The 24,312-nt window shown below is 43.8% G+C and overlaps 5 protein-coding genes across 5 annotated transcripts in view; 3 read left to right on the top strand and 2 right to left on the bottom strand.

Moving 5' to 3' along the window:
• The window catches only part of LOC106746297, a 23,054-nt gene extending 11,876 nt beyond the window's left edge, over window positions 1-11,178 (bottom strand). Inside the window, exons 1-2 of the mRNA XM_014622739.1 lie at window positions 10,641-11,178; window positions 2,204-2,396 (exon numbers count right to left, since the gene is read on the bottom strand). Coding sequence (XP_014478225.1) covers window positions 2,204-2,396; window positions 10,641-10,784 — 337 coding nt within the window. The 5' untranslated portion in view covers window positions 10,785-11,178. The remainder of the gene's footprint in view (window positions 1-2,203; window positions 2,397-10,640) is intronic.
• Window positions 11,179-11,509: 331 nt separating this feature from the next.
• Window positions 11,510-12,767, top strand: LOC106746193. Its single transcript, XM_014622485.1, has 2 exons — window positions 11,510-11,844; window positions 12,024-12,767. Exons 1-2 carry the CDS (start codon window positions 11,748-11,750, stop codon window positions 12,752-12,754), a joined length of 828 nt encoding a protein of 275 aa, XP_014477971.1. The 5' UTR covers window positions 11,510-11,747; the 3' UTR covers window positions 12,755-12,767.
• Window positions 12,768-12,868: 101 nt separating this feature from the next.
• On the bottom strand, window positions 12,869-14,697 carry LOC106746192 (epimerase family protein SDR39U1). Its single transcript, XM_014622484.1, has 6 exons — window positions 14,389-14,697; window positions 14,176-14,282; window positions 13,823-14,093; window positions 13,485-13,750; window positions 13,268-13,381; window positions 12,869-13,191 (listed from the first exon to the last, which is right to left on the bottom strand). Exons 1-6 carry the CDS (start codon window positions 14,405-14,407, stop codon window positions 13,087-13,089), a joined length of 882 nt encoding a protein of 293 aa, XP_014477970.1. The 5' UTR covers window positions 14,408-14,697; the 3' UTR covers window positions 12,869-13,086.
• A 142-nt stretch (window positions 14,698-14,839) lies between these two features.
• LOC106746202 (mediator of RNA polymerase II transcription subunit 10) lies at window positions 14,840-16,867 on the top strand. The gene is made up of 4 exons (XM_014622508.1): window positions 14,840-14,963; window positions 15,196-15,409; window positions 15,761-15,844; window positions 15,925-16,867. Exons 2-4 carry the CDS (start codon window positions 15,288-15,290, stop codon window positions 16,112-16,114), a joined length of 396 nt encoding a protein of 131 aa, XP_014477994.1. The 5' UTR covers window positions 14,840-14,963; window positions 15,196-15,287; the 3' UTR covers window positions 16,115-16,867.
• A 1,401-nt stretch (window positions 16,868-18,268) lies between these two features.
• LOC106746347 (chitooligosaccharidolytic beta-N-acetylglucosaminidase-like) lies at window positions 18,269-24,311 on the top strand. Its single transcript, XM_014622884.1, is given in 7 exon segments — window positions 18,269-18,359; window positions 18,362-18,449; window positions 19,830-20,244; window positions 22,167-22,610; window positions 23,097-23,608; window positions 23,730-23,860; window positions 23,970-24,311. Coding segments are annotated over 7 exon segments (1,884 nt in total). The 5' UTR covers window positions 18,269-18,298; the 3' UTR covers window positions 24,203-24,311.
• Window position 24,312: the final 1 nt, after the last annotated feature.

Below are 24,312 nucleotides of genomic sequence, written 5' to 3'. Positions count from 1 at the left end.
GGGGGGAGGAGGAGGGAGCGGAGAGGGACCCAGCCCGACCGACTGGCGGGAGGGGCGCGGGAGCGGAGGCCTGCATTCCTGAGAGGCGCCGGCCAGTCTGCGGCACACCTGCGCGTTCGGTTGAATCACGGCGCCTCCGACATAACCCAATCTCGTCGTCCTTCTCCGATTCGTTGCGCGTCCCGCCGCTCCTTGCTTGTCCGTCCTCGTCGCGTCCGCAACCACTTGCTCGCCTCGCTCCTTCTCTCTTTCGCTCGCTCGCTCGCTCGCTCGACCTCGTCCCCTCGCCAGGCAGCGTTCTCCGTCTGTCTCGGTCTCGCCGAGCGAGTCGTCTTTCTTCGACACCGGTCTTCTTCTTCGTCCTCTTCTTCTTCTTCTCCTTCGATCTTTTTTTCCTCTTTTTTTCTTCTCATTCTTTTTCTCTCAGAAATACGAGAGTGACCGCGTGTTTCGTGGCGCGAAGTGCGTGGCGACCTGCGGCGATGTGTCCCTGTCGCTCCTTCTCCTCTCCTCCTCTCCTTCGTTCTTCGCGCGTTCATTCCATTATATTACCCGTTCCATTTTAGCCAACGATGTGTCTCTTTCTCTCTCTCTCTATTCTCCCGACTTCTTACGGGTTTTCTTTTGGTTTCCGATTCTCTCCTTATCGTGCGCATGAACGCGCACATGATCCTCGGGTTCCGTTCCTTCGCACCGTGGGAGGACCGACTACGGCGATGCTGAAGAGAGGAGAGAGTGGGAGATCACGCGGTGCGGGTGTGAAGGGCGATAGACCTAGCCTGGGCAGCCGATCTTATGTACAATCGGAGGAGGTGTGCAGGTGTCCGTCGTTGTTCGTCCGGCGCGTCTCTGTCAGTGCCGCAATCTAAGTCCGGCCACCGTAGCAACGGCTACGAGCTGACACCTGTTCCTCGTCGAGGTCGATGCATACGAGGTGCGCCCCAATTGCGTCACGGTTCGACCAACTTCTCACCCAAAGACTCGCGTTCGTGGAAGCCGAGGGAGTGAAAAATTAAATTCGTCAGAGCTGAAAATAAGCTCGTTGGAGCGTGCAATTCGTCAAACTCGAAAAATTCAATCACAGCTCGATCGGTGCTTTTAATTCAATTCAAAATATCCAAGTAAAGCTCCAACGAATTTAACGTTTAACTCGACTAAAGTAATTACCAACGATTCTTGAAAATTCAACTTTCAACTATTCTCGTAGACTTTGGAACGAATAACTCTCGGAAGCGCCGTTTCTTTTCTCACAGTTTCCTCTCGAATACACTCGGCAGTGGCTTGGAAGATCTGCTATCGCGGAAACCTACTCCTCAATAGTATACTATTGAGAACGAACCAAAAGGATACAGAGAAGGAGGGGGAAATGTGAGATGAGAATTGGACGATTTACACGAGGAATACAGGCGGCTACGATGCCGCCGGACGCGAGGGACCCGGGGCTCATTCAGTGACGTGGGAACGTGTGCAGATACCATTCATAAGTCGGCCATATGATGTGTGCGGAGTGGCCCGTATGCGTAAGTGCGCACATGGTCGAATCTTGCGCGAGGCTCGCCTCTCTCGCCCCGCTTTCGTATTGTATATCGTTATCGAAGCGGCACGAGGCTCCTGTCGAGAGTATTAATTATCCACAGCTGTCAGCTCCGGTAAGGCCCTTGTTTAAAGTGGATTTTCTATTCGCACTAACTAGATCCGCAATCGAGAACATTTTCTGCATAGGATTTGTGTCGATATGAATTCTTCGAAGAAAATCAATCAAGAGAGAAAGAGAGAAAGAAACGACGATCGGAAATGCACGCGCCTTATCAGTCGTGAAAGCGAAAGACTTATCGTCCGTGAGGGACTTTCGAGTCGGTTAGGTCGAAACGTCCCGGAGAATCTTTTTTAAAATACTTGCATTCGCGCGTCGGTCTCGGCGCATCGGCTCGTATTCGTTGAATCACTTCTCCCCGAGAGGATTTATTCGTTATTTGATTTGCTCGATCCCACGCGGGGAAACGCGCGTTTCATCCTGAGATTCTCTCCGGGCTGCACGCGAGTGAATTCGGATCGCGCGCACGGTATCGTTCACGCTCGAACTGATTTCGTAGCCGTTACTGACACGAGAATCAAGAGAGTCTCCGAGAGAACCCGCGGTCTTTCCTTCACGGCTTACAATGAGCGTCGTGGGACTCGTGGGAGCCTCGTATTCCGTTCTTACCTCGTTCCAGCGCGTACGCGGCTCCAACTCGTTGTTGTTTTGTTGTCGGATAGCCGAGTAGCGGAGGAGAGCTCGAATTTCCGCCGAGATCGGAGAGCACGCCTTGGGCGACGCGCGTCCTTGGGTCCTTTTTCCGAAAAGGTCTTCCTTCGAAAGACGAGAGAAATGCGGAGGAAGAAGTATCGCACTTCGCCTGAAATCAAATAAACGAAACATCATTGCGCAACGAAAACACTCTCAGAACCGAAAGAATTCTTGAAGGAATCATTTAATCACATCGCAACGAGCAATAATAATATTCAAGTGGAAGTCATTGAAGCGCCGTTTCCGATAAGAAGCGTTAAACGACGATAACGATAAGTCCCGTCGCTGAGTGATAAGCGCGGCATCGTCAAGCAGTCCGTCCTCGGGACGGGATTTCATGCGTGTCGGTGCGAGTTCCCGATTCAGAGAGTGCTGGCGTACCTGCGGCGCACACCTGTACGAGCCCAGGTTTATCGCCGTAACAGCTAACAGCCACCTGTGCGGCAGAGATGGTCGCACAGGTGTCTCTTAAAGCGTTACATTAATTACAAATGGGCAACGGGTAACCCGTGGGTACCCCGTGGCTTCAGCTGTCATCATTTTGCGCATCGCACCTGGGCAAACGCGCTGATTTTCTCTCGCTCGGCCTCGACCCCCAAAAGTAGGTAGCTTCTTGCCGTTGAGAAAATGGAATAGCGAGGCTACATACAGAAGAAGAAACGGAAGATGATGAAGAAGAATCGCATAGGACGATCGCGCGTGCTCACTCTTGACCGCGAAGTAGAAAAAAGGCGGGTCGAATTAGTGATGCAATCGCTGCGCATGCAACGGCGCAATAAATTCCAGCTACATGTCAGCCGGGAATCAAGGCGACCAAATATATCGTGTATATATACGAGAGAAAGAAAGAGAGAAATCTAGCTCCTGCATGCGAGAGATACGTAGAGGTGGATTCCTATGTTTTCGCATGGCATTCGAAGGATAAAGTTCGTTCTCGCTAGATTAGCATTTTTCACGAGGAACGAACGTTACGGTCGACCTCTCGTTCGATTTTACGCGACAAAGAAGCAGCCGTCGCATTTCGTGCACGGCTCGCTCGAGATTTTTGCATCCTCGAACAATGCGAACGCTCGGCATATCCGTGCTGTTTCCGGTATCGCAGGCGAGGCAACGAGTCTTTTCTTTCTTCGCTGCTTGACCTCGTTGAAGGATACGCCGTTTCACCGACCGAAATGAGCGACCGGCTGTACAAGTGGCATTGAGCCACTTCCATTGAGACAATTCGCCGGATTTCAGAGACGATACTCGTTTTCAAAGATTTTTTCGACAACTCTCTCGACTTGCCTTCTACCTTCGGTGAACCCCACTGTCCTCGTCACTTTCTTCACACGTGACCGAAAAGCGTGGGTCGACACCTGCTTCTCATTACTGAAGAGTCTCGTGGGAGAGGACCGAAATAATAAGTCACACCTCGCGCTCGATTGTTGTTCCGCTTTCTTTTGTTTTCCTTTCGCCGTTGTCTCTTGCTTTCTTTTCGCCTCGAGACAGATTTCCGAGCAGGGCGACGTCCGTTCGCCGATGTGTCGAGCGACAATGGCAGCATTACAATAATAAGCGAGGAAGAAAGAGGAAGCGGTGAATTGGAAAGTTTGCGCTCTCTTCGATTTCGGGCGAGACGTATAACGAGCACCGCGAAGAGGACAAGGTAAGTATTTCACGAGGCGAAGGCGCACCTCGAGGTGCACCCGTGCCTGCCAGTGTTTGCGGGAGCGACCCGACGCATTCGGAGTGTTTCCAAGCACGGTGACGCCCGGCATTTCTTCGCGTTCCTTTTCTTCGCCTCACGCACAGGTCGCCGTGACGCGAGTCCGTACGTGTCCCTCCGTCGTCCCTCCCACACGACCACCCAAACGACGATCTCGGGTGTCTCTCTTCTTTAGAAATTCCTCTTCGATCTATCGTCGTCACGCCGGAGCGAGCGACGCGTCCAGCTGACCGGATTACACGATCTCCTCGAGGACCAGGTTGCAACATCTGTTGGTTGCTACCTGGCTGCGAGTTGTTTCTGCTCGCGAGTCTCGCTTGTGATTTTGGATGTAAAGCGATTTTACGGAGACAACGATTAGTTCAACGTGCTATCGCCGACAGAGAGATAAAAAAGAGCGTAGATTCGCGAAAACCCCGACAGAGACATGCACGCGCTTTCGGACGGAAACTCGCACGCATACATCGCGTTTGACAGCGGGCAAAAAGCAGAGGAAGAAGAAGAAGAAGAATAGAGGCAATCGGAAGGCGGAGGCTCCGATAGCGAATAATAAAAGAACGAAAATGAGAGAGGGACCGAGAGGAATCCCGGGAGGATGAAGAGGATGCAGTGTAGAGAGGAGAACAAGAAGCCGGTCTGGAGATACAGGTAGACGCACACGCACGTACACGAAGATTCGGGGAGGGGAAAGGAGGCGCGACGGAACAAGACGCAAGCGGAAGACGAGGCAGAGGGCGAGAGAGGGAGAAGGAGGCGAGCAAGGAGCACGAAAACGAGAAGGTAGGTGCCGGCAATACCGTGCCTTTCTTCCCCTTGCCACCTTATTCGCTATGGCCGGACGGCCGGCCGGCTGACCAGCCGACGGGGGGTAGTGGAGGGGTCCAAAGTGCGTGTGCGATCTCGTGGCGGCGGCGGCGGAGGCGGCGGTGGCTGCAACGGGGGGGCCGCGAGGGGGGTCAAGCCGTGGGCATCGAGAGGGGACCTGGCGACAGACTGGCGGGCGCGCACCTGCACTCGCTCGCCGAGAGAGCCGACAGTCAGGGGCGCACCTACCGAGCGCAGACTCCGCTCTTTCGACGACGAAGATACAAATCACGCCCCACGCCGCGCCGAGAGAGCCGGTGCATTCTTCGTGCTCGCCGGCTTATCTCCAGCGATGGGCTCGAGGCACGTCGACTCGCGCGCGCTACGAAGGATCGTTTCGAGCATTGGCTCGATACGAGAAATTCCTGCGAGCCCCGACGCTCGAGAGCGGATGATCGGGGTGCTATCATCGTTGTCGGTTCACGCGTCCCCCTGTATCTGGCTGTGCTTTGCCAGACGGCCGTTATCAGTGCGCGAGCACTCGGGCCACTCGAGATCGCCCGCGGCTTTTCCAGATTTTTCGGCCTATCTTTCTTTCTCTCTCTTTCTCTCTCTCTCTCTCGACACTCGAGCGAAGAGATTCGGATCTTCGCGTGACTGTGCCTCGCTCGAGAATCCTCGATCCGAAGGTCCACCGCTGCTTATCCGGCGCGAGGCACGTTCCACTTTCGGAGCACGCCTTCTTCTCCACGCTTTCTTTTTATCTCGCGCGTCTCCCGTTCTCCTCTCATTGTGTCCTTTTTTCGCACCCCGGCGCGAAACGCTCGTTCCGTCGTCTCTTCCGAATTTTTCGGTGCGTGATGCACTACACCTCCGCCCTAAGAGGGATCTTCGAGTGTCGCATTGTCTCAGCGACGACGAAGAGCGCGAAACGATGTTATTATTACGCCCGTCGAAAACGAATCGACGCGAATATACCGAAACGGCGGCCGCTACGCAGAACTAATTAATTTCACAAAGGAGGATCGAGAGGGGGCTTTAATAAGAGGCCTGTCCGTGCGGCGGCTTTCATACCGTCGTTGTTAATTTTGCATTGAGAGGCACTGCCATTTTGAAATACATTCGCGTTCGTGCGTGTAGAAAGTTCATGCCGATGCTCGTCCCTAGGCGAGCGGGCGCGTTGCAATTAGTAGTGATGTTTATTAATTACCCGACACACATGGCAGATCCGTGTAATTAGACGGCCGGCTCTCTTAACCGGCTGTGTTACTTTTCTCTCTTTCTTCCTTCTTTTCACTACGCTGCAATCCTGCCGTCTTACAAAATGCGCGCGTTAACATAGATAGGCGGACGAGAGTCCAGAGTGCACGCCGTTGAAATGAATGGCGCACAAGGAAGACTTTTGCGCGCTCCGTGCCGACTTAATTAAGTTTCGAATATTAAGCTATTACGAGAATTCTTCTTGCCTGGCCGTTGAAGAGTGAGTTCGCGCGAACGTCAAAAATACGCGCTGCTCGCGCATACATAATTCTCTTTCTCTCTCTCTCTCTCTCTCTCTCTCTCTCTCTTCCCTCTCTCGCGTTTGAAGGCGGAGCGATGAGCGCATAATTGTACGTTTCGTTATTATCCGTGGTCTTTCGCTGTCATCGACATTTAACAAAATCGTTAAACATAAAAATAATAAGCCAAGTGAACGAGTTTTCATAAAAAATTAATAACTACTCACTGATTATCGGTAGAATACCGTTTCACTGATTCAACTTAGAGAGTAGAAGCGAGTAGAAGCGCGGTTGCAAGGAACGGATTTGAAACTGGGAGAATAAATTCACCTGAACATACGAGACACGGATTAGACGAATGGGCGTTAAACGCCGCACTCTTGATCGTTATAATTAAATTCACTCACTTTAAGCGAGCGTTGCGCAGGTAGACCGACGCGATAATGCTTATCACGCGCGTACGCCGCTTTGCCGCAGGGCTTGCATATCAATGGGATTAAAAATAGATATTCGTATCCCGGCTCGAGTATCCGTGCTAAAAAATCGACGCGATCACCTTCCGCTATATTTCTCTAACGATATTCGGCCACGTCTGTCTGTCTGCCTATTCGACCGGAGCGCTCGTTGAAATTCGAACTACCGACGGTGTTTCGATGTTGCACGAAAGCAACCAATGTTCTCTGTGCAGCTTCGAATACTTTCTCGCGCCTAGACGAAAGATTCCTCCTACCTCTGCGAATCCCTAAATACAAAACTAACGAAGAAAGCAATTTGGAAAGGCAGAGAATACAAATTCTCGCGTATTTCATTAAGCGATATCGCGGAAAACTTAATTTAATATTCTTGATTGAAGTATATACTAAACTTACTAGGATTGAGAATATATTTGGAATAAATTTCATGCTTATGACGAGCTTATGATATACTCGCGGATACATAAACTTACGAAATCTGAGACAAGTATTATATTTACTTGGATGTATTTTTCGGTGTGTATCTGGGCTGCGTTTCGCTCCCTTATTCGCCATTCGCCGACGTATCCCGGCTCGCACGGCTACGTCGTAACGCGAAAGGTATCTTTTTCTAAGCGGCGCGAATCTCGCGAGGTAATCGGAGAAGGCTCTCTCGGGCTCTCCGTGGATGGAGTAATAAAGCGGCCACCTTCGTAGCGTAGAAGGACGCTCATGAATATGGATCGGGAAAGTAATCGCGAAATGAGCGATATAGGACGGTCCGTAATAAGCCGCGCAATTATGATGTAAGCCCCGGTTTGGTTTATCCCGGTGGCGCATAATGATCCCGAGCGAATACCTTCACTTTCTGTCCCTATTGTCTGAGAGCGCCGCCGAGTCCGCGTGCACGTTTGACCTTTCGGCGCGCCGGAGATATTTATAAGAATCGCCGGCACGACGACCGTGATTTTAACGCGAGGTCGTTATGCAAATCGTCGAGCCCTTCCACTTTATCGCGTTCGTTAAACGGCGAATTTACAAGCTCGCTCGCGGTAGCGCCGCCGCCGCGCTTACGACTTTATCCTTCGTTTCCGATGAATCGCGACGATTTGTCGGCAATAACACGATCCGAAAGTCGCGCTGTCCGAGGTAATCACCGTCAACGCGGCCCCACGATGCGATCTCGCTCGCCGGCGGAGAGAGATCGCTGAAAATTGAATTTCCAAGATACAGTTATTCGCAATCGCGATAAGGAGTTAACGCGGGAACACACTTGGCGGGCTCGGCGGAGATATCTCGCGAGCGCTGGGAAGTGGAATCCTTTTTCTCGCGGCGGTACGCGTGAAAATTATACCGTGGGACGTAAAAAGCGGCGGGGATTAATCGTCCGTGACGTGAGCGGCGAGCTAGTCGGGACTTACAAGGCGAAACGGAAAAACGTAGGCGATGATATGCGGTTTCGTTCGAGAACGGGGTTTAATTTATTACACCGCGGTCGGAATTGTCGCGTGCTTAACAGATAACGGGCGTGCTCTCTCTCTCTCTCTCTCTCTCTGGCGAGATTCGTGCGACCGATTAAAACATCGGACCGACCGACCGATACGATGCGATATGCGCGCGTATACCCGCGGACTCCGTGATATTTTAATCGCGGACACGAGGCCGATAAACACACCTGGTGTATCATACGTGCGTGCGAACGCACCGTCGCCGTCGAGGTAAACATTTCGTGATATCCGAAGGCGGTTCGCGTTCGATACGCGCTTGATCACCGTCGCTGCTGGACACGTGTGCCGACGGGCCACATGTAAAAAGCGCCGGTGCAAATGGCACAAAGATGTCGGACCGTGATGCGGCACTTCTCTTCGAGACACTTTGCGTTTTAAATGTCCTCGCGGCGACCGACGAAACCGTGCCGCGAGGAGCGGCTTCTTTACGACGAGTCATGGTTCGTGCGCACCTAACTTCGCGATAAGATACGCGGTTTTGTGAAAGCCCGAGTTCTCTTTTTTTTTTTCCCTTCCCTTCCTCGCGAGGGAGAAAGTGAAACGGAAATACATATCTGCGGCCTGCAAGGAAAAAGGATCAACTGTCTGTTTCTTCGGTTCTCGTGAACCTCTTTCGAGAGACTACCGAGGTTTCAAAATTGTAAAGTGGCGGACAGAATGGTTGTTACACTTTCTTTCGATGAGTTTCGCAACGCATCTCGTATCCAACAGGAGAATGTAGCTCCTGAGAATAACTAAGAAGCAAATTCCCCTATTGATCTCCTCGTTAGGAAATATTTTATACACAATCGTGTATAAATATATATAACTCTGCATAATTATACTAATTTATGTATGAAATTTGTCCCATACATAATTATGTAATGCTGATCATACATAAATATGTAGGATTAGACGTGATTAAACCTAATTCTAATCTGATTATTATTATGTAATTTTTTTTCTCTATGCATGCAAGAAGATCTCAGCAAATTTGTTTCTAAGTCGCAACGCAGAGGAAATGGCTAAAAGTTTTTTACAGCATCCCAAATGCACAATACTAATCAGATAATTATATCTAATCGTATCTAATTAATTGTGTGATTAGTATTAAATAATTATATATGGACAAATTTCATAATTTAGTATAATTATGCATAGTTATGTATATTTATACAAGATTATATATGAAATACTTTTTAACACGGACACGGGATGCGTTGCGAGACTTATTAAAAAAATGTCACAACGTTTCTGCCTATCACTACTATGCGGAAAAAAATCTCAGTTCCTGCAACAGAATAGGGACCAGATGAAAATTCGGCGACAAAAAGTGATATCTCTGTTACCGCGACGGAAAACTTTCGTATGAATATTTAGCCGCGTTAAAACTCGGTTGAGACAACCGAAACCAATTGACCGAGTAGAAATCTCCCAGAGGAATCTTTCTTACAACCGAGTTTTGGTCTCCGGTTAACGGAAAATTCAATTACACCAATAGGATTGTTCTTTCCGTGTCTTGTAATTGTGAGACCTCGCTATGTGATGACACGTACGATAGCAACGTATCGAGACAATAAAAGGGCCAAATCAAACAGATCGTTCTTGTGATACTCAGTAGAACGAGAATCTCAAACGGTATTATTGGAAATTCAGCTCGCTAAAAGAATGCGTTAAGTACTACCGTACCGCTACATACGGAGCGCGCATGCTTGCGCTCGCGCGCGTGTGTGTGTGTGTGGAAACGTGTTGACGATTACGGGGCCGCGATCGTTTCGTCTTTTGAACACGTGTGTTCTTATCAGTGGTCATTTTTCTTGCGAGTCACGATAACGGTTTCGCGAAGCGTAATTTCTGCCCGGCGCGGTCTCACGGCCTTCGACGATTCGCAGTCATCACATTTTTGCGCTCGCTCGGGGATTCGCAATGTAAATCTCTGCTATTAACCCGCGAGTCGCCTTCGAATTTCGCAAGAACGAGAATTAATCCTCGAATATTTGCGCTTCGAGCAGGAGCACGAATGCGTTGCGCTATTATATTTTCGCCAAATGTCTACGCAGCTTTCTTGAATAACCGTCGCGCGTTCGCCATTATCGCGTCGTTCGTCATAACGTAACGTTAATTTGTAGCAGATCGTTTGAATCGCGAATTTTAGTGTCAGAGCGAGATACCGAATAAGTGCGCCTGCTCGAGGGTCAATTTTGTTCATACAACTATTCTCACATATCTTTTCATGGAACTTTTGATTTTCATAAATCTCTTGCTAAAATTTGTGTGTAAATTGTCGTGAACAGGCGCCATTAACGCGACGATTTCTCATTTGAATTTTATAATAGACGTAAATCAATTATCATATTATATGTCGTATTAGATCTTCCAAAAAATGAATTTGTATAATATGCTTACGTGTTTGTCGCAATTATTTCGCTTGATGAAGTTAATTACTACCGTCGAAGAGCCGTAGATCACATCTCTTCCGTTACTCTTGCAGTAGATAGCCAAAGCGCACGTAACGGCATCTCCCGTATTTCTGAGACAAGAAACTTGCATTGGTGTGACGAATCGATATCGATAGCGCCATCTGGCGGTCTCGGAAAAAAGAAATTCGTAATTAGTGTAACGATCACTGTTTGTTGCGCCATCTCGCGAGGTTTCGCAAAAATATTGGGTTGGAACAAAAATACGTGACGTTTCTCAATAGATCATGTTTAAATTACAGAAATAACGGGTCTAGTAATTCCTTAACCCGTTATTTCTGTAATTTGGTTCCAAAATCTTCGCTATGAACCGCCATTATACTTAACGAGAAACAGATCGTGATATGATTAAACGATGGAACCGGACGTACTTTGTATCTCTCAAGTAGTATGACTCAAGGGCTGGTCAGACGCACTTTCTATTGTAATAAACATAGTATGTAAATTGTAAATAAACATAGGCGAAATTCAACAGGCTGTAACTTTCGCAATAATGATGCTATCAAGATGGTTCAAGAAGCACTTTAAAGCTTGAAGTGTTTAAAGCAAAAGCAATCATACCATCGGATTGATGTAATAAAAGTATTTTATTATTACGCTTTCCCTTCCTCTTGAATTTCTTTAATAATAATTTTGCAGCGAGCCTTTCATATGCAGTAAACCAACTGTTCTTGGAGTTTTTGGAATTCATCGGGTTTACGCATATTTAACATACGAAAATGCGATATAATTTATAAATACAATTCTAATTTTTCAGTCTTAATTTTTTGGTTTTAAAGTGTATGTAACTAATATATTGTTCTATTACTTATCTTTATACCTACATCTTGTATATGTAATTTGACAGCTGTCAGATTACCTACTGCGCATGATCGTCAATCGATAGATTCGCTTCGTCATAAAATAATTTTTAAATAACAAATGCGCATTGCATTTTCTCAGCTGATTCTCCGTGATTCAGATGTGTCAAAATTTTTTTCGTCTTATTCATCACGCACAACTTTAAGATACTTGTTGAAATTCCTTTTGTAACAATATGATTTTAATCACAAGGCCTGAAATTAAAATCTCAAACAAAAATAAATTACATATATCACGAAGACCAGGATGCATTGCATGGTTATTGCTCAGCTGTAAGAGGCTATCTATTTAATGTTATTGTGCGATAAGAGTTAATTATCATATAAATATTAATAATTATTTAGTTAATATACACATAGTTTCTCTGATATTTTCAGGTTTAGTTAAAAGTCCGAAAGATATATTTATAGCGTTTGTCGTGCACAAGACAGCTAAAACACTTCTTTTTCAGTGTCCGTGGTGATTTTCATTGCGATATTTAGCCGCCTGACGAGTAATTTGTACTTCCTGATTATTCTGCTCCTGGGTGAAATCATGTTTGTGCTGGATAGTTTTGGAGAATGGGAGGATTTAATACTGTACAAGCAGGAGAACAAAGCAATCGTCGAAAGAGCCATTTGGAGCGACAAGTTATGCTCCGGATACTCCAATGAGTTCGTTTCAATGAAACTCACCGATATCCGGCATGTTGGGGTGTCCAGTGAAATGGGCCTCTTCATCCTTCACAAGAATGGAAAGATCACCACTTTCAATATGAGAGGCCTGACGAGGGAAGAAATACAAAATCTCCGGAAGGAGATCAATCATTTCTTGAACATGAGCAGACTCAACTACCTCGATCATTCTTCGGTTGATCCTTCCAATCGACTGTTACTTACTTCCGATTCTGAGGATGAGTATCTGCAGAAGTCTCCGAGAATATATCCGCCTACGTCCAATGATTTAACCATTTCAGACAATGTCCTGAGCGGCGGCAAGACATGTTGTTACCGAATACAGCAGAATCTGAGCTTCCCGACTTTGTTGCACGGCACGCAACTTAACAGCTATCAGTCGGTGAACTTGAGAAGAGGTCCTTACACAGAGAATTCGATGCATCTTGACTGCGTCGAGTATATGAGGAACGTTTGTGCCGTTCCCGCGTCTTCTAACTTGTCAGAGCTTAACAAAGAGTGTGATTAATTATCATTTACTTGTGGCGTCCTTATTATTACCTGTAATTGTAATCAACGTCTGTAATTGGATTTGATTGCCCAATAGAAATAAATTTGTATCGCGACATAAAGCTTTATCGACTTGGTTTGCCTTGCGATAATTTTATTAAACAAAATAACAGTCCTTAAATTACAACGTATGAAAAAAACCGAAGTAAAGTTTCGCATTTAAATGTTAACAATTCAAATAGCATATATCATAAATAATTTAAGAACGATTAATTGAGCTACGCGTGTCTATCGATTTCTATCACGATTTCTATCACGATCGGGCAGAGTTTTGTACAAAGTACAAGAAGTTTACTGGACGAGTTGCTTGCAGGCGCTCTCGATATCTGGATATTGATATTTAAATCCCAACTCTTTCGCACGCTTTGGTTCAACTTTCTGCCCCTCCAACATTATCTAGAATGCGGAATAATGAAATTATTACACTTATTATCAAACAGATTAACACTATTATTAAATATATGTCACTAACTTTTGCTCGTTCTTCGCTGAACAATATTTTCAAAAAGAAATTTGGAAGAGGTATGACCGCAGGTCTCCACATCGCCGTTGCAAATGCTTTGGTAAATTCCACATTTGTTACAAGCTGTTTTTCGGAAGTAACATGGATATTAATAATAACGACAAAATAATATATTATCATATTGATATAATAGATTAGAGAAGAATATAACTTTGTTTGTGTTTACCTGAGGTGCAACTCCGTTTATTATACCCTGCACATTGTTATTTTTAAGGGCAAATTTAAACAGGCCAACTAGATCTGCAATATGTATCCAGGGCATGTATTGGTTGCCAGCACCTATCGGCCCACCTAGGCCAAGGAAAAACGGCAGATATATTTGCTTGATCATGCCGCCAGTTCTTCCTAACACAACTCCGGATCTTATTGTGACTTGTCTGATGTTGCTCTCCTTTGGTAATTGCGCAGCATCTTCCCAATCATGCGAGAGTTCTGAAAATAATAGACAGCCAGTATAGAAGTGCAAATATACATATCACAGGAATAAACATTGACGTTTTATACTTGATAAGAAATCGTATGGCTCGCATTTGCTGTCTTCTGTATACATAGTGCCATTTGGTTTATAGTATGCAACTCCAGATATGGTCATGAAGATTTCAGCCTTAGTATTCTGTATTGCATCGGCTAAAGCCTTTGTTGTCTTTACCCTGCTGTTCCTGACATTTTGTTTGAAGCCTGGAGTCCATCTCTGAGCAGGATCCAGCACATTCTGTCCAGCAACATTGATGACAGCTGATGTGTCCTCTGGTAGACCATTGCGTTCTAAATCGTTCTGTAGGTTTCAGATACAACCTTGCCTTGGTTGTTTTACATGGACAAATCTTTCAGCAGATAAATTTTACACCACAACTTACCCACGATATTCTATGTGGTCCAGGCATTCGAGAGATACACGTGCAAGAGATGCCCTCGAGGGAAAGACATTTTATCAGCTGTGATCCTATGAAACCTGATCCACCACCTGAAAACAAATTATACAATCTTATTTATAATATAATAATTGTGCTTTTTTTTTTCTTCAGTATTTTATGAGTTTACTTTGGAGAGTAATCTACGAATATGCTCACCTATTATTACATGCTTCATGTTTACGAGTCGCCGGAATTCGACTTGTTTGTCGGATTATTTTAAGAAGGATCTCGCAAAGCTCACTGCTCCACCCATCGTTGAGTTGGACTACTTGATAATAAAAAAAGTCATTTAACTTCCCGGAGAAATGTATTATTAAAGAATAAGAGACATCTGACTGATTCGTTGAATTGTAATATTTCAAAATAACGAGTCGTTCGATTTATCGTCGAGTTGTGTTACTTGAAAGTAAAATTACGTTTAACTTATTGTTGAGTCACATTACGACCTCGAAATGCCGATAAAAACGTTTCGTAGTCGAGACTCGAACTTGACGTAATTCAAGTTTTCCGCCACTAGATAGCGCTAGGGTTAACCTGATATACCGGCTGGTATTTCGATGAATAGTTCCCAAATTTCCGTTACGTAGCGCCACTATCCTTGTTCAGAGAAATCGAGGTCGTAATACAATTCAAAGATACATTTTTCTGACGGACGGGCTATGTTCCTAAACTGTACAACGAATTGGATTCAACGATAAATTATATTTTCAAGTAATACAATTCAACGACAGGTTAGACAATCCTTTTATTTTTCAACAGCATATAGCATATAGCATTTAGCCTGTTCTTTTTAGCTGAACTGCTGAACTGGTGCAATAAGTTGAAATGAGAAAATATATACTTGTCTCGCTTCAACTTAATGCGCTAGTTCAGCGATGCAGCTAAAAAGAACAGGCCAATTGACTTTTGTCTTTATTTACGAGAAATAAAATCGAGATTAATGGTAAATTTGAATATATACAGAAAATAGTCGATCCTTTAACAAAAAAGGGCCCAGTTTTTGTGCTTGTTGCACTCTGCATCATCGACGCTTCAGTGAAAACATAGAAACAATCATGGCATCCCCTTTGGAGAACTTGGAAGCTCAGTTGGAACTCTTCATCGAGAATGTGCGGCAAATACGTATCATAGTAAGCGATTTCCAGCCTCAAGGGCAAAATGTGCTTAATCAGAAGATGTGAGTATTCGTACAATATGTGTACGACTGCGTATTCGTTTTCCAAAGGCACCATTTTCGCATTCTAACCTAATTGCAGGTTAATTATCTTGCATTAACGACGCATCTTATTTCTGTTGTTATATTAATTAAACATCGATAAATTGGAAACCATTCTGTACTTGTTAGAAGTATGCTTTCGAAATTCACCAACAGAATATAATTAACGAGATTGCCATAGCTATAGAAATCTTCAATATATGAAATTTATATCAATATAATCTTGTTTCAATCGGAGGAACATTTTCTAGACTTGTGTTTTAGAATTTTACCAATCTTTTTAATCATTGAATATTGCTATTTTTTTTTTAGTCAAGGGTTAGTCAGTGGCTTGCAGGAGGTTGATAAGTTAAAATCGCAAGTCCAGGATGTTCATGTACCATTGGAAGTATTCGAGTACGTATAACAGTGGCTTATCAGTTTTGATATCAATGATTTGAATTATATTACTATTATGAGGTGTATACTTATTTCAGTTACATTGACCAAGGGAGGAATCCTCAATTATATACCAAAGACTGCATAGAGAAAGCTTTAACAAAGAACGAACAAGTAAAAGGCAAGATCGATGCTTACAGAAAATTCAAAGCTAATATGTTGGTAGAGTTGAATCGAGTTTTCCCGAACGAGTTAGCCAAGTACAGAGCAATACGCGGAGATGAATAAAATCAGGCAGATTGTAAGGACCAAAGAGACGACTTTTCTCATATGCTGCCACATGCAACTTATTTGCAACTTCTGTCGTGATTTTATAACTCTAGTATGATCATTGATAATTTTTTGTATTATTACCCATAAATAGTATTAAATGTTTTGTTCTTGTACATACTTTTTAAGTATAAATATGCTATATTTTCTATAAATTAAATAAATTCATTGGATTTTCTGGAAAGTCTGTGCAGATTTCTCGATAAATAACATTTAAATGCAAATTTTTAGGCTTGTGATGCGTCAAATGTGTATGTTTTGATGAGTGACATTTCGACACACATATGTTACAGATTAAAATGATTTTAAACTAAGAAACTTTTTTATTTGAATTTTGCTCGAAGATTCGTACAGACTTTCCGGACAACACAGTACATCGAGACACAATGCTGCAGAAATTTTTGCATTCTTATTCCTTCTTCGTACAACTGTACGTAAGTTAAGAACCGACACTTGCGCAAATTTCGTCATGCTGTATTGTGTTGAAACATCCGTATGACATGAATATAATGCGAATACAAAATTGTATTGCAGAAGTCATGCGTATTAATTGATCCGTAAAAAGATGTGATTATGATGAGCAGTTCGAATGGTATCGTTGAGGTGATGAATAATTAAAATTATTTTATGATCTCCGATTTTTTATTGTTCAAGTTACTAAGTAACTTGGTTTATTGTAAAAAAATATATCGTTTTTCAATTCGAAAAATATCCGAATTGGCTTTATTTTACGTAACCGCATTTTCTATTTTTACGAACGTCAACTAATCAAGTAGATCTTTATCGTATATTATACGAGGAAAATCTACTCAATTAGTTAACGTTCGTGAGGAAAAATCCCACATCCTATCTGACTGACTGATGTTGGTACTAACATATGCATAATATACCGATGTAGCCAAGCGAATCTCTCTGAAGTACACGTGGCTTCGAAAAATGAAGTGAGCCAAGTCGGCCGAGCAATATTTAAGGTGCGAAAAAGTGAACTCCTTTGCGCGGTTCAGTACATGTGGATGTGAGATTTTTCCTCATAATACATCACGGCCCTACACTTGACAAATGATGCGAAATACGGTAATTATTATCAATCGAAGTCAGGTTCTTATCGATGTGTAATTCGAATGATCTTTGATAAGATACACATCGTTTTGTAAGCAGTTCTACACGATTGCTGCAGCGGAGTGTTATAGTAATGTGTCAGATGTAAGATCGAAGCGAAGCGTTTGTAAGTGCGAAGCGTTTATTAGATTTGCCTCTTACCAGAGGCGGTTCGCATGTTGTCGTGAATAATTAGAAGTCGCGTAATTGCGATTTAAGATGTAGACGAATGAAGTAACCGGTATGACGTTCGCCGGACGCAATACTTTGTTAATGAAGAACAGCTGAATGGATATTTGATATTTGTTTTCGAGTCATTCTGAAGTATTATGTGAATAAAATGCGGTAATTTGCTGAGCAAAACAGTCGCTTGTAACTATACATATCTCTCGTGTTGCGTGAATATTAAATTATGAATTCTTAGCGTCTCGAGAATAAAAATATCGTTTGATTAGATTTGTGAGGGAAACCCAGTAAACAAGAAACATTAAGTCATTATCTTTTGAAACATTGATTTTATGTGAATTTTATAAACACTGACATAATATAAATTTTAATAGAAATTTTACAAATGTTTTTAAACTGTTACTTGATAACATTTCTAAAATATTTAATAAATATTCAAAAATCGTAGTATAGAAATATTATTTTTAATTTTCGGATCAAACATATTGTTAACAATGACGTTGTATACAACGTTAAAAACTACATATTTTGAAAACGTCACATGTTGCAAAATGTTGTAATAACGTTGTGTTAATGATTTCTCGCTTACAGGAAATTGACATAGCGGAGATCCCGATTTCGTTCATTAGATATGAATTTTTTTTTATTACAAAAGATTATTTTTCAAGATTGATATTTTTTCGGTGGAGAAATTCGTTATATCCTACCTGTCTCCGCGTTGCATCGTCAAATCCGTCATCGAATTAGCCGCGAGATACGGCGCGTGAAACCGCTCGCGTAAATCGTCAACAACGCGTTAGAGACATTCGATGGTTTCGCCGTCCCCACTCGGCTCTTCCCCTACCCACGCAAAACTGCATGAATACAATCTTCTGGCGAAGGATAAAATCACTCGGCGAACGACAATCGGCCGTTCGACAGAACTGGCGATCATTCTAAGCGGCATGCTCTCTCTACTGATCGTTGTCCTCGCGCTCCAATACGGCGCCAATCAGGCCGAGGAGTACACGTGAGTACCATGAGAAAGCCAGGGATTGTTATCGTTCTAATTTCACTCGGTTTATTTTTGTTGATACACACACGCTCACATGTACATACATAGACGAGAGAACGTAGAATCCTTAACTTAGGATCTCCTCCGCAAGCGTTAAATCAAACCTGATTATCTTGCATTCTTTTTTACGACACGATTATAACTAACGTCCAAAACTTCTATCGCATTTTTCTATGTATAATCGCGTAATCACGTAGAAAAAGCCTATGAATACGACATTTGTATCGGTCAGGTTTGATCGAACTGAAGACAAAAGCGTTGGAAAATCGAATTACACATTGATATTAATTTTTGCTTTCACAGTCGCAACAACCCATATAGAACAGAAATGATGATGACGTAAAAATGATGTCAGAATGATGAAGAAATGATCGAGTCATTTTCTCCTTATCTCGATATCATTTTGACGTTATCGTCATTTTCTACCTGGTTTGTTGCGACTGTGAAAGCGAAAATCATTTCCTATCGGACGAATTACCGTTCCCGATCTTTACCGTCCAAGTACCGGCTCGGCTTACCTCACTGTAATCCCCGTTCGTAGTCGTCAGTTTCGTCGCACGTGTCGGAGAACGCGAGTTGCATATTGTACAGACTGTCAAATGATATCGCCGGGCGTTCCGCTAACGGCAGGCGGGAACGTTAGTTTTAGATCGAAAGGTAATTCGCCTCGCACGGTGAAAGCAACAGGTTGGTGGATCCACTGAGAAATAGACCGCGTCGGGGCCGGTCGCGAAGTTCAGCCACATTCGGAAGATTATCTCGCAGTTTTCCGCGGTTTCTCAAAGTCGCTGACCGACTTCTTCTTCTTCTTTATTGACACGATGCTTCCAAATTGCAGCTTCAATGACAACGACATACGAATCATTGTGATCGCGATTATACGAATAATGAAAAACTTCAACTTGATCGGGCAAAATTATGAAATAGTTTCCAAGTTTTTGGAAAGAAACGCTTTTTTCCCCATTTTTCTGAGGATTTATTCACGGAAAAAAGTCTCATTACATTAATCAAAAAGGGAACAATTGGATTCGGTCAAAACGTATCAAGTTTTTTTCTGATAAATACAACCAGACTTTTTTTCTATGATCAGTATTTGTCTCAAGAGTACAAAAATTCGTTTAGAACAATTCGCATGTCTTCGGTTAATAGTAAACCTGCCATATCTACCTTTTCCCATAAAGAAGGAAAAAAAGAAAATCAAAAAATCTGCGGAATTTTTTCCGAAACTTTAAAACTAGAGGCAAAATACATGTAAAGATAACAGGGTTCCTCGCGCTGTATCGATTCCAATCGACAAAACTGTTCGAACGAGCTCGGCGTTTCTTTGGCTCGCAGCTCCCCTTGGCACTACAAGTGCGATGGCGGCCTGTGCAAGAAGCAGTCGATCACGGAACAGACCAGCAACCCCGCCGCTCTCAGCGTCTGCCAGTTGTCATGCGGTCAAGGTGGAGCTCTCTGGCCGAAGCCGACGGGGCACTTGTCCCTCGGCAAGTCCGTGCTCCAGCTGAATCCCGAGAACATCGCGCTGACCGGCGTCGAGCAGCAGACGGTGGTGAGAAATCTTTTCCAGAAGAACGTGGATCGGCTGAAGAAGAACATACAAAAGCTCAGCGGCCCGATAACGTTGAAAGACGGCGGCGTCGGCATGCTGATTCACGTCACACTCGAAGGTCCTCAAGTCGACGACATCAAACTGACCTTGGATACGAACGAGAGCTACACTCTCCGAGTGGCCCGGGCCAATGGACAGGTAAGCGTCGGGGGCGGAGGCTGAAAGTAAAAAAGAGCATGACGTTCAGCAAATTCGTTCTGGACTTTTTGTTTTCGGCTGAATCGCCGACGACGATGTCTCCGCGGGTCCTCTACTTGTCCGTCTAATTTATGTGTTTCTGGTATTCAAATTATGCGTAGCGCGCGCGCTTTTTATTCGAATAAAAGAAATCCTCGCGAACGAGGAGAGTACTAAAATTCAATGCACGTTGAACTTTTAGGCTGGGTCTACGATAAACGTAGTAAGTCTTTAGGCAACGTAATGTCTAAAATTGAGATATAAAACATCTTAAAGACGGTCTGGATAGTTTTTTGCTCCGAACAATAATAAAGCGTAATATAATTTCTGATAAAAGACATATTTCGCTGCTAAAAGTCATAATAACGTTTAAATTTTAGGAATTGCGACCTATCTGGTAACGCCGGAAACGCTTTCCGCTAGAAATTACGTTAGAATTTACTGAATTAAAATTCAGGCTTTCTAACGTAAAATCAAATAAATATTATGTAACATTTTTGTTATAACACCATGTAGCGCAAAAATACCAACACCTGAGTTAACAAAAGTAGCCGGTTATGTCAAGGAAGTTACGTAACTTCCTTGTTACGAAATTTCTTAAGTATATTCAGCCCATTTTTGTTAATTCAAGTGTTGGTGTTTTTGCTCCATATGGCAGAAATAACTATATACATACATACATCATAAGTTCTAACGTTGCACGCTGTTTTATCATGTCATTGGGTTCTCGTGTTAAAAATAAACGTTGGCATCAGGATTTTAGATCACCTTCGTGACCATCGGTTTTGGAATCAAGGACATAATTTGATAAAGAATGACAGCTCTTAGATTCACACTATTGCTCACTTTCTTGATTCTAATTTGTCTCCCTGGAAAAAAATTTCTTATATATAGNATATATATCACCAATTCATATATAATTATACATGGAAAATGTTTCCCCGAGTCTTGGCTTGGTTTTTTTTTATACGTGGTTAATTTGTAACCAGTACCAACGACTCCCCGTTACTTCAACGTGTTACTATTATTTTCGTAGCTGCCGTTAGTGACATGGATATCCGAGAGCCATAAACAAGTTTTCTGCTGTCCGCGCGTTTTGAGCGGATGCAGCTATAGGTGTGCATGCGACACGATGTAACATGATTTACTGTTAAGTCATGGTTCTTTATCTTGGCTCGGCTGTCCGGGCACGTAGATTCCGCGAGTGACTGTGACCTCTCCAATTTGTCGATGACACGCGCTAGTCAGACGAATTAAGTTCGTTCAAGTTTTCCACAGCCTGATCGTGTCGCATCTTATTCTTCATGTTTTTTACGTTTCTGCACTTCCTCCTCGCGTTCTTTTCATCGACGGGATACAGCATAGGCGATATGCAGCTCCAATGTCGACAATTATATGCCTCAGGGAGCCAAATTTGCAATGTAGATCTTGCATAGTGTCTGCTGCAGACTCTTGGTCTGTTTTTTTTTTCAGTTGAACCGGTTGCACTAATTTAAGAAATGTATGCACACTGAAGCGTGAGAATCTCGTACGTACGTTTCGTACGCTTCAATATATATGTGTATATAAATTTCTTGAATTAGTTCAATCAGTTCAATTAAAAAGAGCAGACTATCTTTAAGCAGCTTGCTGGCAGAAATATAACGGGACCCGATGACAGAGTATGATGACAAACTGGTGGCGGAAATCAAACAGGATCTGTCGTATGTAACTAGTACATATTGCAGTTCACTTTCTGCCGCCAATCCGTTGCCAGATTTTGTCAGCAGATTCTATCGATCGAACAACAGCAGATTGCGGACACAGATGACCATGAATCCGTCCACAATCTGTCGTTAGACAGATTGCTTGCTGGGACAGACAAGATTCTGATTAATTTTCAGGTGGAAGCGCACATCACGGCGAAGACGTACTTCGGCGCTCGTCACGCTATGGAGACCCTCAGCCAACTGATCGTCTTCGACGATCTGCGCAACGTAGTGCAAGTGGCCGATGATGCCTACATCGTGGACGCTCCGAAGTACCCCTATCGCGGAATCCTCTTGGACACCAGCCGGAACTACGTGGACAAGGAGACGATCCTGCGGACGATCGAGGGCATGGCTATGTCCAAGCTGAATACCTTCCATTGGCACATCACCGACTCCCACAGCTTCCCCTACGTCAGCAGGACGTGGCCCAAGTTCGTCAAATACGGTAGCTACACGCCGACCAAGATCTACACGCCCGAGATGATCAAGGAGATTGTCGATTATGCCTTGGTTCGCGGTGTCAGAGTCTTGCCAGAGTTCGACGCTCCAGCTCACGTCGGCGAGGGTTGGCAATGGGTGAGTGGCGACTTCTGCAACGTGAAGCAGAAATTAGGACTCATCGGATAGTAGACTGTCATCAATCGTTCGTTTCCCTATTTGAATGAGATAATTCAAAGATCATGTCGTTAGGAACGATGAAAAGATCGCTAAATTGATAACACGCCAATTACGGCACTCGCAATTATTAAATGTTGCAAATTTATAATAGCGAGAGCGAAACTGCGATTTATTCGAGGCGTCGTAACGAAAATTATTTCGACGAAACTTGATTTTCGTACGATTTTGGTCAATTGAGAAGCGATATCGCTTATGCCTATATTAATATAACGTAAAATCAGAGAAGATATAATAGGAAAAAATATGAAAATAATAGTTAACACCTTGAAACAATTGAAAAGATATTAAGCAACAAAATCGTTTAGAGAACATAATCGAATCAGGATGCTCACCCAAGACTTCTTCTTTCCGATATCTTCAGTGTTGCTATGTGTTAATAAACAGGTTGGCGATAATTCGACGGTGTGTTTCAAAGCCGAGCCTTGGAAAGATTATTGTGTGGAGCCGCCGTGCGGCCAGCTCAATCCTACCAGTGAGAGAATGTACGAGGTCCTGGAAGGCATCTATAAGGACATGATGGAGGACTTCGAATTCCCGGATATCTTTCACATGGGCGGCGACGAAGTGAACATCAATTGTTGGCGATCCACGAAAATCATCACCGACTGGATGCTGAAGAAGGGATGGGACCTCAGCGAGTCCAGTTTCTACGTGTTGTGGGAATATTTCCAGGAGAAGGCTTTGGAGAAACTGAAGATCGCCAATAACGGCAAGGACATCCCGGCCATCCTCTGGACTAGTGGGCTCACTAATGCCGAGAATCTTCAGCATCTGGATCCGAAGAAGTACATCATTCAGATATGGACCACTGGCGACGACGAGACCATCGGCAGACTGCTGAAAAATGACTTCAAGATCATTATGTCGAACTACGATGCTCTGTACCTTGACTGCGGGTAAAGAAAATTAATAGATTTCCTTTTTTCGGGAAATCAGCGTGAAACAGTTAATTCACGTGTAAATATATTATAATTGTGTATTATTACAAATTTATTATTAATGTTTTATTACTCATAGATTCTCAGCTTGGGTGGGCGAAGGTAACAATTGGTGCGCGCCGTACAAGGGATGGCAGAAGATTTACGACAATTCACCGTTAGAAATAGTGAAGGGTCAGGGATACGGGCACAAGAAGCACCTTATTCTAGGTAAATCTATCTTTTGGGCGAAATTATTTTCACTTTTCTCGGTCTGGACGGGCGAAAGTAGAGCGTTATCTGGTGGTTGTAACGCGATCGTTGCGTATTCTTGTTGCAGGTGGAGAGGCAGCTCTGTGGACCGAGCAGGCGGACAGTACATCAACCGATTCAAGATTGTGGCCGCGGTCAGCTGCGATGGCTGAACGATTATGGACCGAACCGGCATACAAATGGTATCACGCTGAGCAGAGAATGCTGAGACATCGCGAGAGACTCGTGGACCGAGGAATCGACGCGGACAGTCTGGAACCCGAATGGTGCCTGCAGAACCAAGGCTCGTGCTACGCATAAACTTTAAACTACGTTGCTGTGAAAACTTACACTTATCTTATTTGTACAGAAACTTCATTGTTTTGATAAATCTGTAATGTTACAATAAATACCGCTATTTCTGATGTTTC

This window comes from Dinoponera quadriceps, unplaced genomic scaffold (assembly GCF_001313825.1).
Source record: "Dinoponera quadriceps isolate SergipeBrazil2010 unplaced genomic scaffold, ASM131382v1 scaffold566, whole genome shotgun sequence".
Classification (NCBI taxonomy): domain Eukaryota; kingdom Metazoa; phylum Arthropoda; class Insecta; order Hymenoptera; family Formicidae; genus Dinoponera; species Dinoponera quadriceps.
Note: the sequence above shows the minus strand (reverse complement) of the source record. Positions and strands in the feature narration are given on the sequence as shown.

What these genes read in the sequence shown, in the direction of transcription:
- LOC106746193 (XM_014622485.1), top strand. Translation starts at nt 11,748, where the DNA reads ATGATTTTAATCACAAGGCCTGAAATTAAAATCTCAAACAAAAATAAA. An exon ending in TGCATGGTTATTGCTCAGCT is followed by an intron (nt 11,845 to 12,023) that starts GTAAGAGGCTAT and finishes CTTCTTTTTCAG; the next exon opens with TGTCCGTGGTGATTTTCATT.
- LOC106746192 (XM_014622484.1), bottom strand. An exon ending in TAAACGGAGTTGCACCTCAG is followed by an intron (nt 13,382 to 13,484) that starts GTAAACACAAAC and finishes TCCGAAAAACAG; the next exon opens with CTTGTAACAAATGTGGAATT. An exon ending in TCAGCGAAGAACGAGCAAAA is followed by an intron (nt 13,192 to 13,267) that starts GTTAGTGACATA and finishes TCCGCATTCTAG; the next exon opens with ATAATGTTGGAGGGGCAGAA.
- LOC106746202 (XM_014622508.1), top strand. Translation starts at nt 15,288, where the DNA reads ATGGCATCCCCTTTGGAGAACTTGGAAGCTCAGTTGGAACTCTTCATC. An exon ending in AATGTGCTTAATCAGAAGAT is followed by an intron (nt 15,410 to 15,760) that starts GTGAGTATTCGT and finishes TTTTTTTTTTAG; the next exon opens with TCAAGGGTTAGTCAGTGGCT. An exon ending in GTACCATTGGAAGTATTCGA is followed by an intron (nt 15,845 to 15,924) that starts GTACGTATAACA and finishes TACTTATTTCAG; the next exon opens with TTACATTGACCAAGGGAGGA.